General features: G+C 41.2%; 1 protein-coding gene across 7 annotated transcripts in view; it reads left to right on the top strand.

Moving 5' to 3' along the window:
* The first annotated feature begins 235 nt into the window (after nt 1–235).
* ATRNL1 (attractin like 1) overlaps nt 236–10,854 on the top strand; it is a 738,261-nt gene continuing 727,642 nt past the window's right edge. For 5 of the 7 annotated variants that reach the window (XM_081573515.1, XM_081573519.1, XM_081573517.1 and 2 more), the window contains exon 1: nt 709–1,153. In XM_081573515.1, the coding sequence (XP_081429641.1) occupies nt 852–1,153 (302 nt within the window). In that variant the 5' untranslated portion in view covers nt 709–851. Of the gene's footprint in view, nt 1,154–10,854 lie in introns of all 7 variants that reach the window. The other 2 variants (XM_081573518.1, XM_081573521.1) reach the window with 2 other exon arrangements.

The following is a 10,854-nucleotide window of genomic DNA, read 5'->3' as shown; positions in this document are numbered from 1 at the left end:
TTTCGTTTGCGGGGGGTGTCGCGGGGGTGGTGCGCGCGGGAGGGGGAAGATCCGGAGGTGCGGGGGCCGGGTTCCCCGGGGCCCCGAGGGGAAGGGCAGCGCGGGCGCTGGGGGCCACACCTGGGGGGCCGGTCTCCCCTCCCGCGGCGGGCCGGGCGGGGTGGGCGCGCGCGCGCGCGCGCGCGGGGTGGGGGGGAGTCCCCGGTCCCTGTAGGGGCGGGGCGAGACCACGCGCAGGGCCCGGCGGGGAGGAGCGGAGGCCCGCGCGCGAGCGGGAGGCGGCCCCGCACCCCGCGGGCCCCAGAGGCAGCCCTGGCGTCTGGATAACGCGGCACCGGAGAGCAGATGGCTGCTGGGGCGCCGCCGGAGGCCGGCCGGGCGGGACGAGGCTAAAGCCCCGCTTCCCGAGTACCCCCTCCCGCGGTGGGCGCGCCCACCTCGGGGGGCCTCCCGTGGCCCCCCGCCCTCCTGGGCGCGCGCGGCGGGGGCGCCTAGGCTGTTGGCCCGAGCGGCGGGCGAGGCGGGGCCGCGCGCGGGGTCCCCTCCCCCTCCCGCAGGTCCCCGCCTCCGGCTCGGTCCGGGGCGCCGCGGCGGTGGGCTCGGCCTGCAGCGGACAAGGTCAGCGGACGGAGAGGCGATGCCCGAGCGCGACTGCAGGGAGCCGAGCGGAGGCGAGCGCGGCTGGGATCTGCCCGTCCGGACCGGGGAGCGGGACTGGAGCAGGCGCCGGTGAGAAGGAGGAGGAGCGGCGGCGGCGGCGCGGTGTTTTCCTCTCCGGCCGGGTTTCCCCTCTGGAGCATCCCTGTCGGCGCCCGCGAGCGCAGCCCCGCCGGCCCGGGGCGCTGGGGAAGATGGAGCCGGGGGGCCGGGCCCGCAGTGGCCCCCCGCAGCCGGCGGCCCCGGGGCCGTGGAGGGCTCGGCCGGCAGGCGGCGGCGGCGGCGGCGGCGGGGGCGCCTCCTCTTGGCTGCTGGACGGGAACAGCTGGCTGCTGTTCTATGGCCTTCTCTACCTGGCGCTCTACGCGCAGGTGTCCCAGTCCAAACCCTGCGAAAGGACCGGCTCCTGCTTCTCGGGCCGCTGTGTCAACTCCACCTGCCTCTGCGACCCGGGTTGGGTGGGCGACCAGTGCCAGCACTGCCAGGGCAGGTTCAAGTAAGTGCCTTCGCCAGACCCCGAACCTCAGCCTTGCCCCGCAGCGTCGCGGCCTCCCCCCCCATCCCCGTCCCTTCTTGGCCCGGGGTCCCCGGGCTGGGAGCGGCCCCCAGCGCTGCCCTCCTCCGGGCCCCGCGCCTCGGAGATCCCGACCCTGCGCCCAGCGCCCCTCACCGACCGCCGTGGACGCGGAGCCACTCCGGGTGGTCCACCTGTCCGCTGCCCGTCTTTTTCCCTGATCGTCAAAAATTCCGCACTCAGTTACGGTGCCAAACACCATTTGGTTAGTGGACACTATTTTTTAATAAAGAATGATGCACGTAAGTCATGAAATACTTGAGCATTGTGAAGCGTTCAAACAGTGCAGAAGTGTAAAGGTTAAAAGTTCTGGTCTGCCGGTTATCTCCCTCTTCCCCAGCCTACTCCCTTCTCTAGAGGTAACCCCTGCTAACTTGTTAGTGTATTTAGTAACAGTGATCATAAGTCGAATTTATGATGACCTTACTATGTGCCAGACACTGTTCTGAGTGCCTTACGTGGGTTATCTCATTTGTTCCTCAAAGAGTTCCTAGTAACTCTGAGTTGCTAGGATTCCTATACTGATTTTACAGAGAGAAATCGCGGTAATGAATTTAAGTAATTTGCCCAAGATTACACAGTGCTGAGGGCAGTTGTGATCCAAATCAGCCAGCCTAACTCTAGAACGTTTACTTTTAGCCAGTATACTGTGCTGAATTGTGCAAAAACAACCTTGAATTGAGAAATACAAGAGTGACTTTGAGTTAGATAAAGGGATGAAATACCTGTACTTTACAATGTGGTGGAGATAATAGATACTCCTAACTGGTTATTTGACTACCAGCTATTGTGTGGAAGCATCACTTCGGTTTTTCGGAAGCTTAAGGCCTTACGGAGCTTGCTTTACAGCAGTAAAGATAGTTGTTCCCTATTGGTTCATATGTATTGCGTCGCTGCCTGATATGAAAAGAAATGGATGAGTGTGGGGCAGCAGCAAATAAAATACTTGAGACCAACAGGGTATCCATTTGACAACTTGTGCAGAACAGTCCTTAAGTCAGTCAACTTGTGTCATCCAGATAGTTGAGATCAAGTTTGCTGGCTGGGTTAGCAGCTCAGAAACTGCATTCTGTGGATTACTTATTGTCAGGGTGATAGCCAAATCTAAGTGGAGTGTCTCTTGGGTTCTAAGGCAAAGATGAGAATATGGTTCACCTTTGTTGTTTAGTCGCCAAGTCGTGGCCAGACTCTTTGCAACCCCATGAACTGTATAGCCCACCAGGCTCCTCTTTCCATGAGATTTCCCAGGCAGGAATATTAGAGTGGGTTGCCATTTCCTTCTCCAGGGGATCCTCCCGACCCAGGGGTCAAACCTGTGCCTCCTGCATTGGCAGATGTATTCTTTACCACTGAGCCACCAGGAAGCCGATCGTTCACCTTACTTATGTATCAAAAGAAAATTTCCTGGGAGTTTTAAACAGCATATTTTCCTTTTTTTAAACTTGCTTGTTAGGACAGTGAGTCCCTGAAATCTTATTGTAAAAATGTATTTTTTTAAAAGGGGACTTTTAAATATAAGTAGATCTTACTGTTTAATTTACAGCAAGATTTTGGAAGTGAAATCTCAGAATGAAGTTTTATGAAATTCTTTTGTAGAAGTAAGTTGAAATGCTTCCTAGCTTTGTAATTTCAAAAATTAGTATAATACTCTTGTTTTTTTAAAATACTTTAACAAATTTAGTAGAGTTACTAATTAGAAGTTTTAAAAATGTTTCAAGACCCACAAAGATACTGTTTTGAACTGTGCTTGTGTGTAGTCTTTTTTACTTAAGTGTTCTTAAACTTTTGCTTTGATTGAAACAGCCAGCCCAGCCTCTTTACCTGGCAAGAGAGGATTTTGAACATGGGAACTGGTAGTCAGTAATAAAAAAAGCCACATAGATTTTTTTATATCCGTTTTTACATAGAGAGAAAGATTGCCTGATTCATATGTAATTTAGGGACATTGGCCTTTGGTTGGAATTGCTCTGTTTGTCTAAAGAGGACAAAAATTGCTGCAGTCCTGAGAAGCCTCTGTCTACATTGTGTAGAAGTGGAATTGTTAATCAGCTAGATCAGCGGCCTGTAACCTCACTAGCAGATGTTGTCCCAGTTAGTAGGAAAGGTCACAGATCTAGTTAAAACCGGCTTAAATAATATAGAGAGATGGTTGGTGTTCATAAACAATACATTAGTGAGTAAAAGAGGAATAGTTTTTAAAAATATAGATGTAGTTAAATAACAGTAAACCCTGGACTAATCATTGAATATTCATTTCCTTGGAAGCTATTTCCTATGATTCATTGTGCTCTATTAGTAAGTACTTTTTCATTCTCTGTGGAGTACCAGCTATTAATTAGAGGTAATATAACTGGTACAACTCTTTGTGTTTTGTTATATATACTCTTAGGGTAAAGAAGTATTTAATGTTAAATGGACGAATCAATTTAGAAGAAAAGCTTTCTTCCGGGTAAAGTACCTGCTAAGCTAAGAAAGGTTTCTTTCAGAATGTTGGCTTGTTTTATCCAATATTTGAAGTAATAACACAGTGGGAAAGACTTTTAACTGGAAATTCTCACTTCATTAATTATCTTGAAAACCTTTTACTAGACTGAAGGATAACAACCTTACACACAGACATCAAAAATGATCAATCGTGGTAAGCAGGTGTCAAAATTAATTGGCTGGTTCCATGGTAACTTAGCTCTTTTTTTCTAGCGTAGGGATTTCACTAGGGAAAGAGTATTCTTCAGATGCTTCTTTAGAAGGGAAGACTGATGGTTGGGGGGAGAAATGCAGCAGCAAATATGATATCAAAAGTGGTGCTTCAGTTCTCTTAGGATTGATTTCAGCCTTCAGTTTCCATTTGAAAAGAATAAAACTCAGATTATAGGCCATTCCTCACCTAGGTAAAACAGAATGAACACCGATCTTTAGCCAAAGCTAGACTGAAAGACTTAGGATGGAAAATCAGAAAGGACAGTGCCAATTTGAAATATAATAATCAAGGATATGATATATGAAATATATGCAAATTTGAATTACATTTACTTGGGTAGCATCGTATAACATTGGGCTAGAAAGCATTTTGCTACAAACTCTATTTGAATGAATAACACTCTGTTATAACCTAGGTCTTTAGAATTATTTTTGTAGGGTAGTTGAGATTTATGTTTATATAAATTTATAATTTGAGTTCATACTTGGAGATTTTTTTGCTTATATGACTTAGGAACCCTAAGACTTCTAATTTCTCTTAAGTAAAGAAAATAGCTGAGATTAATGTTCTGAGATTGGAAAAGACCTCACTATATTCTAAATATTTTATAAATTTAAATTTATTATTAAAGTACATTTATTGAATATTCCTCTAATCATCTATTAAATCTTGCTGTATGTTTAATGTATGCAGATTTTTTTAAACCTCTTTGATCAGTCAAATATGGATGATGAATTTCACACATTTTTAATAGAAGTAATCTATTTCTATTTTAACAGCGAAATGAAGATATACTACCAGGAGTGAGGTTGCTGTTGTAAATAGAAAGCGATAGGGTTAAATGTGTAAATACTTTTCCTAAGTTACTACTAAAACCCCCCAACATGTGTGTATATACACATATACACATACATCATTTGGAATCCTTTTTAATAATAATAGGGAAGTTATCAGTAACTATGATGTTTAAATTGAATGCTCCTTGTCCCCAAGTCTTTATTTCAAACTAAGATTCTAATATGTAATTTATATGCATGGGTTCTTTTCATGTTATTAAACTATGAAAATCACACAATGGAATTTTATAATAATTTAAATTGAGTGTTTCTGAGATCCCCAACTGATAAGTTACTTGGAGTAGCATGGTTTTCAAGACCATGTGTCTGCATGATTTGGTTCCTTTAGCAGATGACTGACTCACTCTTCCAGCTTTCCTGCCTTTTAAAGTGGCTTCAAAGTGCAACATTGCTTTTGGACTGGGGGCATTTCACCCATACTGTTACATCTCTCTGAGCCCTCTTTCCTATGTGGTCTTTGCTTGACTGATTACTAAACATCCTTCAAATTTTAGCATATCTTGGTGTCTGAAGGAAGCTTTTCTAACTCCTCAGACTATGTGACCCCTCATTATATGCTCTTATAGCACTGTTTTTCCTTTGTAGCATTTTGGAAATGAATAATTAGAGTTGAAATTTTTTTCTAAAAAATTATTTTTAAGAGCTTTATTGAAGTATAATTGACATGCAGCAAACTACAATTTAAAAAGTTTTGATATATGTATACACCTCTTAAACTATCATCACAGTCAAGATCCTAAAAATATTAGTCACTCTCAAAAGTTCCTTGTTGTTGTTGTTCAGTTGTGTCCAACTCTTTGCAACTCCATGGACTGTAGCATGCCAGGCTTCCCTGTCTTTCACCATCTTCTGGAGTTTGCTCAAATTCATGTCCATTGAGTTGGTGATGTCATCCAACCATCTCATCCTCTGCCATCCCTTTCTCCTCCTACCTCCAGTCTTTCCCAGCATCAGGGTCTTTTCCAATGAGTCGGCTCTTTGAATCAGGTGGCCAAAGTATTGGCGCTTCAGCTTCAGTATCAGTCCTTCCAGTGAATGTTCAGGGTTGATTTCCTTTTGAATTGACTTGATTTCATCTCATTGCTGTCCACTCTTTAAAGAGTCTTGTCCAGCACCATGGTTTGAAGGCATCAGTTCTTCCATGCTCAGAATCCGCCTGCAATGTGGGAGACCTGGGTTCAATACCTGAGTTGGGAAGATCCCTTGGAGAAGGGACAGGCTACCCACTCCAGTATTCTGGCCTGGAGAGTTCCATGAACTGTATAGTCCATAGGGTTGCAAAGAGTTGGACATGATTGAGCGACTTTCCTTTAAGTTTCAATGACTAATGATGTTGAATATCTTGTCATGTGTTTACTTGCCATCTGTAGATTTCATTTGGTGAGGTGTCTGTTCAGATCTTTTGCACATTTTTAAAATTGTTTTTTTCTTATTATTGATTTTTGTAAGTTCTTTACATATTATGCATACTATTTCCTTATAAGATATGTGATTTGCAAATATTTTCTTGCATGTTGGGGATTGTCTTTTCATTCTCTTAACAGTTTTCAATGGACGGAAGTTTTTAATGAATTACAGCTTCTCAAGTTTTTCCTTTTATGGATTCTTTTTTTTTTTTTTTGGTGTTAGTACCTAAGAAACTTTTGCCTAAATGAAAGATTTTCTTTAATTCTCTCTCTCTTTTTTTTAGAATTTTTGTAGGTTTACGCTTTGCATTTAGGTTGAGTCCATTTTGATTTACTTCTGCATTTAGTTTCTGCTGTACAGTAAAATGAATCAGCTGTATATGTACATATATCCCCTTTTTCTGATTTCCTCCCATTTAGGTCACCACAGAGCATTGAGTTCCCTGTGCAGTATAGTAGATTCTCATTAGTTGTCTATTTTATACATACTATCAAAGTGTATATGTGTCAGTCCTTATCTCCCAATTCATTTTACGCCCCCCCAGTTTTGTATGTTGATTTTGTATCCTTAAATCTTCCTAAAATTACTTGTTTGTAGTAGTAGTAGTTTTTGTAGATTCCTTATGATTTTCTACATACTTGATTATGTTGGCTGCAAATAAAGACGCTTTAAGCCCTTTCTCTGCAATCTGGATGACCTTCATTTTTTTTCCTTGCCTTATTTCCCTGGCTAGAACCTCCATTAGAGTGATATATACAGGTGATAAAGAGTAGTTGACTGTGTCTTGTTCTTGATTTAAGGGAAAAATATTCAGTGTTTAACCATTAAATATGATAGTATGTGTAAGTTTCTTGTAAATCCCTTTATCACATTGAGGAAGTTCCCTTCTATTCTTAGTTTTCTGAGAGTTTTTATTGGAATTGAGTTGAGATTGGAATCTGCATCTGTTGAGATGATAATTTTTCATTTTAAGCTTAATATGAATTATAATAGCTTATTTTTTAAATATTAAACCAGCCTTACATTCCTCGGATGAACCTCATCTAAAATGATATTTTTCTTTTTATGTATTCTTTGGATTTGATTTATTAAAATTTTTAAAGAATTTTTGTGTATATGTTCAGGAAGGATATTGTTTGGTTCTTTTCTTGTAGTAACTTTGTCTTGTTTCAGAGTGAGAGTAATGCTGGCCTCATAGAATGAGCTGGGACCTTCCTGTTCAATATGCTAGACAAGTTTGTGTAAAACTGACATTATTTCTTCATTACATGTTTGGTAGGATTCACCATTGAAGCCCTCAAGACTTGGAGTTAATTCCTTAAGTTTGAATTTAATTTATTTAATATAAACTCAGTTCATTTAATAGGTATAGCTAGAAGTTCAATTTATGTAATATGTATAAGGCTGTATGCCTAGGACTTAAATTTTATCGGCTAGAGTATTGTCCGCTTTGGTAAATATTCCTTGTGCATGTGAAAAGAGTGTGTATTGTGCTGTTGATGGGGGAGTGTTCTGTAAATTTCAATTAGGTCAAGTTGGTTGATAGTTTTGTTCAAGATTTCTGAAACTTCTCTGATTTTCTGTCTGTTTCTGTCAGTTATCGAGAGGGCGTATTGAAATCTTCAGTCATAACTTTGTAATTATCTATTTCTCTGCAGTCATATCTATTTTTGTTTCATGTATTTTGAGCCTCTGTTATTAGGTGCATGAAATTTTGTATTATGTCCTATTGGTAAATTGATTCCCTTTTCATTATGGAGTGAGCATTTGTTGAAGAGGCTATCCTGCTTTCATTGATGTTTTGCTCCTTCGTTGAAAATTAGTTGGTAATCTCTATATCTGTTTCTTGAGTCTATTCTGTTCCATTGATCCATGTGTCTGTCCTTTTGGGGAGGCCTTTTTTGACTATTGAATCTTTATAGTAAGTCTTGAAATTAGATAGTGAGATTTCTTCAACTGTTTTTATTTTTGAAAATTCATTTGTTTATTCTAGTTCATTTGCTTTTTCCATGTAAATTTTAGAGTCAGTTTGTCAGTTTCTTAAAAAAAAAGCTGGAATTTTGATTGAGATTGTGTTGATTCAGGAGATCATTTTGGGTAGTATTGACATCTAGATAATATTGAGTTTTCCAGTCCTTCAACAGATACATTTCTTCATTTATTTAGGTTTTCATTGATTTCTTCTCAGATACAGATCCTGAACATATTTTGTTAGATTTGTACCCAAGTAGTTTGTATTTTTTGATGCTATTATAATTGATAGTTTCTTTTAATTTCAGTTTCCAGTTGTTCTTTTTCATTATGTGTAAATAACAGTTGATTTTTGTATGTTGGCCTAGTTTTCTGCAATGTTGCTAAACTCAGTTTCAGTAGCTGTTTTTGTAGATTCTTTGGGGTTTTCTACATAGACAGTCATACCTGTTTTACTTCTTCCTTTCCCATTATATCCCCTTGTTTTTCTTCTTGTTCTGTTGCACTAGCTACAACCTTCAACCTGATGTTGAGTAAGAGTAGAAGAGTAGATATCCTGGCCTTGTTTCCAATCTTAGGTGGAAGACATTCAGTCTTTAAACATCTTTAAACATGAAGTATCATGTTAGCTGCAGCCTTTTTTTTTTTTTAAATAAATTCCCTTTATTAGGTTAAAGAAGTTCTCACCTGTTCCTAATTTTGAGAATTGATCATTATGTGATAACAGAAAATGTATATTGATCTTCTGCCCCTGGTTCCTGGCTTAGAGTTCCTAAAACCCTCATAATTTCCTAAGTGATAAGAGCATTAGAAGCATCTCTTGTTCTAATGTTGTTTTTTTACCTTTGTTCCTAACACAGAGCTCCTGAAACCCTTGTAATTTCCCTGGTGATCATACTGTGTTTTGTTCAATGAGGTGACTCAGGGTGGACTCCTGGTTGGCTCCTAGATAAGGGCTAGTTACCAGAAAGACCAAGTCATGGTTTGAAGATTGGACTCTTCAGCCCTGTCCCCCATTCTCTTGCGAAGGGAGAATGGCTGAAAATAGAGATAATGATCTATGATGTCTACATGATCAACCCTCCATAAATCCCCAAAGTTTGGGGTTTGGAGAGCTTCTTGGTTGATGAAACTTGGAGGTGCTGGGAGAGGGATGTGCCTGGGCAGGGCTTGGAAATTCTGAACCCCTTCACCCGTGCATTATCCTATGCAGCTCTTCCATCTGGCTGTTCCTGAATTATCTACTTTTATAATAAACCAGTGATCTGGTAAATAAAATGTTTGAGTTCTGTGAGCCTCTGTAGCAAGCTGATAGAATACAAGGAGTGGGTGTTTGGATCCCTCAGTCTATGGTTAGTTGGTCAGAAGCATAGGTGATAAGTGGGATTGCAGTTGGTGTCTGAGGTAGGGCAGAGTTGAGGAGGGAGTCTTATAGGAGTGAACCCTTAACCTGTGGAATCTGATGCTGTCTCCTGTTCAACTCCAGAATTGAGTTGAATTCTTGGACACCCTTCTGGTGTCTGCGAGTTCCTTGGTTGTTGTTTTTGTTCAGTCGTTAAGTCAAGTCTGACTCTTCGCGACCCCGTGGACTGCAGCACCCCAGGCTTCCCTGTCCCTCACCATCTCCCAGAGTTTGCCCAAGTTCATGTCCATTGCATCGGTGATGCCATCCCATCATCTCATCCTCTGTCACCCTCTTTTCCTTCTGCCTTCAATTTTTCCCAGCATCAGGGTCTTTTCCAACGAGTCAGCTGTTTGCATCAGGTGGCGAAAGTATCGGAGCTTCAGCCGAATTCCTTGGTAATGGGGGGAAACCTCCATACATTTGGTGACCAAAGTGAAGGTGGTGTGAGTAGAAAAGGAGACTTATGGGGAACAATACACGGTGGGGAAGGACTGGATTTTTTTCTACACAGGAGGAAAGGAACTGAGAGTTTTTCCATTTACAGTCGTGTATGGGTGTTGAATTTTGTCACATGATTTTTTCTATATCTATTGAGATAGTCATTTGATTTTTCTTCTTTTGTGTGTTAATATTGGTGGATTAAATTGATTGATTTTCAAATGTTTAATCAACCTTGCATTCCTGGGGTAAACTCCTTGGTTTGTGATGTATTACACTTTTTATATATTGCTGGATTTAATTTGATAATATTTTTTGAGGATTTTTGCTTATGTGTTCATGAGAGATATTGCTCTGTAATTTTCTTGTAATGGCTTTGGTTTCCTTATCATGGTATAATGCTAACCTTATAAAGTGAGTTAGAAATTGCTCCCTTTTCTTACGTTTTCTGGAAGAATTTATGTAGAATTGGTATTACTTTTTTCGTAAATGACAAATTCATCACTGATGCCATCTGGGCTTGGAATTTCTTTGTGGAAGGCTTGCAACTGTGAACTTAATTTCTTTGATAGGTGCACGGATATTCACTTTATCTATTTTTGAATGAGTTTTGCAGATTGTATCCTAACAAAGAATGAGTCCATTTCATCTTAAGTTTTCAAATTTATGGACATGAGGTTGTTCATAATATTTCATTATCCTTTTAAAGTCTGTGGGGTTTTTAATACTTCTTCAATTTTTGATATTGGTAGTTTATGGTTTTTTTCCTTTTTTTTTCCTGCTTAGTCTGGCTGGACATTTATTAATGTTATCAATTTTTTAAAAGAATATGTGTTTGGTTTCATTG

The sequence above is a fragment of the Giraffa tippelskirchi genome, chromosome 2 (assembly GCF_054371585.1).
Source record: "Giraffa tippelskirchi isolate mGirTip1 chromosome 2, T2T-mGirTip1v1.2.pri, whole genome shotgun sequence".
NCBI classification, from domain to species: Eukaryota; Metazoa; Chordata; class Mammalia; order Artiodactyla; family Giraffidae; genus Giraffa; species Giraffa tippelskirchi.
Note: the sequence above shows the minus strand (reverse complement) of the source record. Positions and strands in the feature narration are given on the sequence as shown.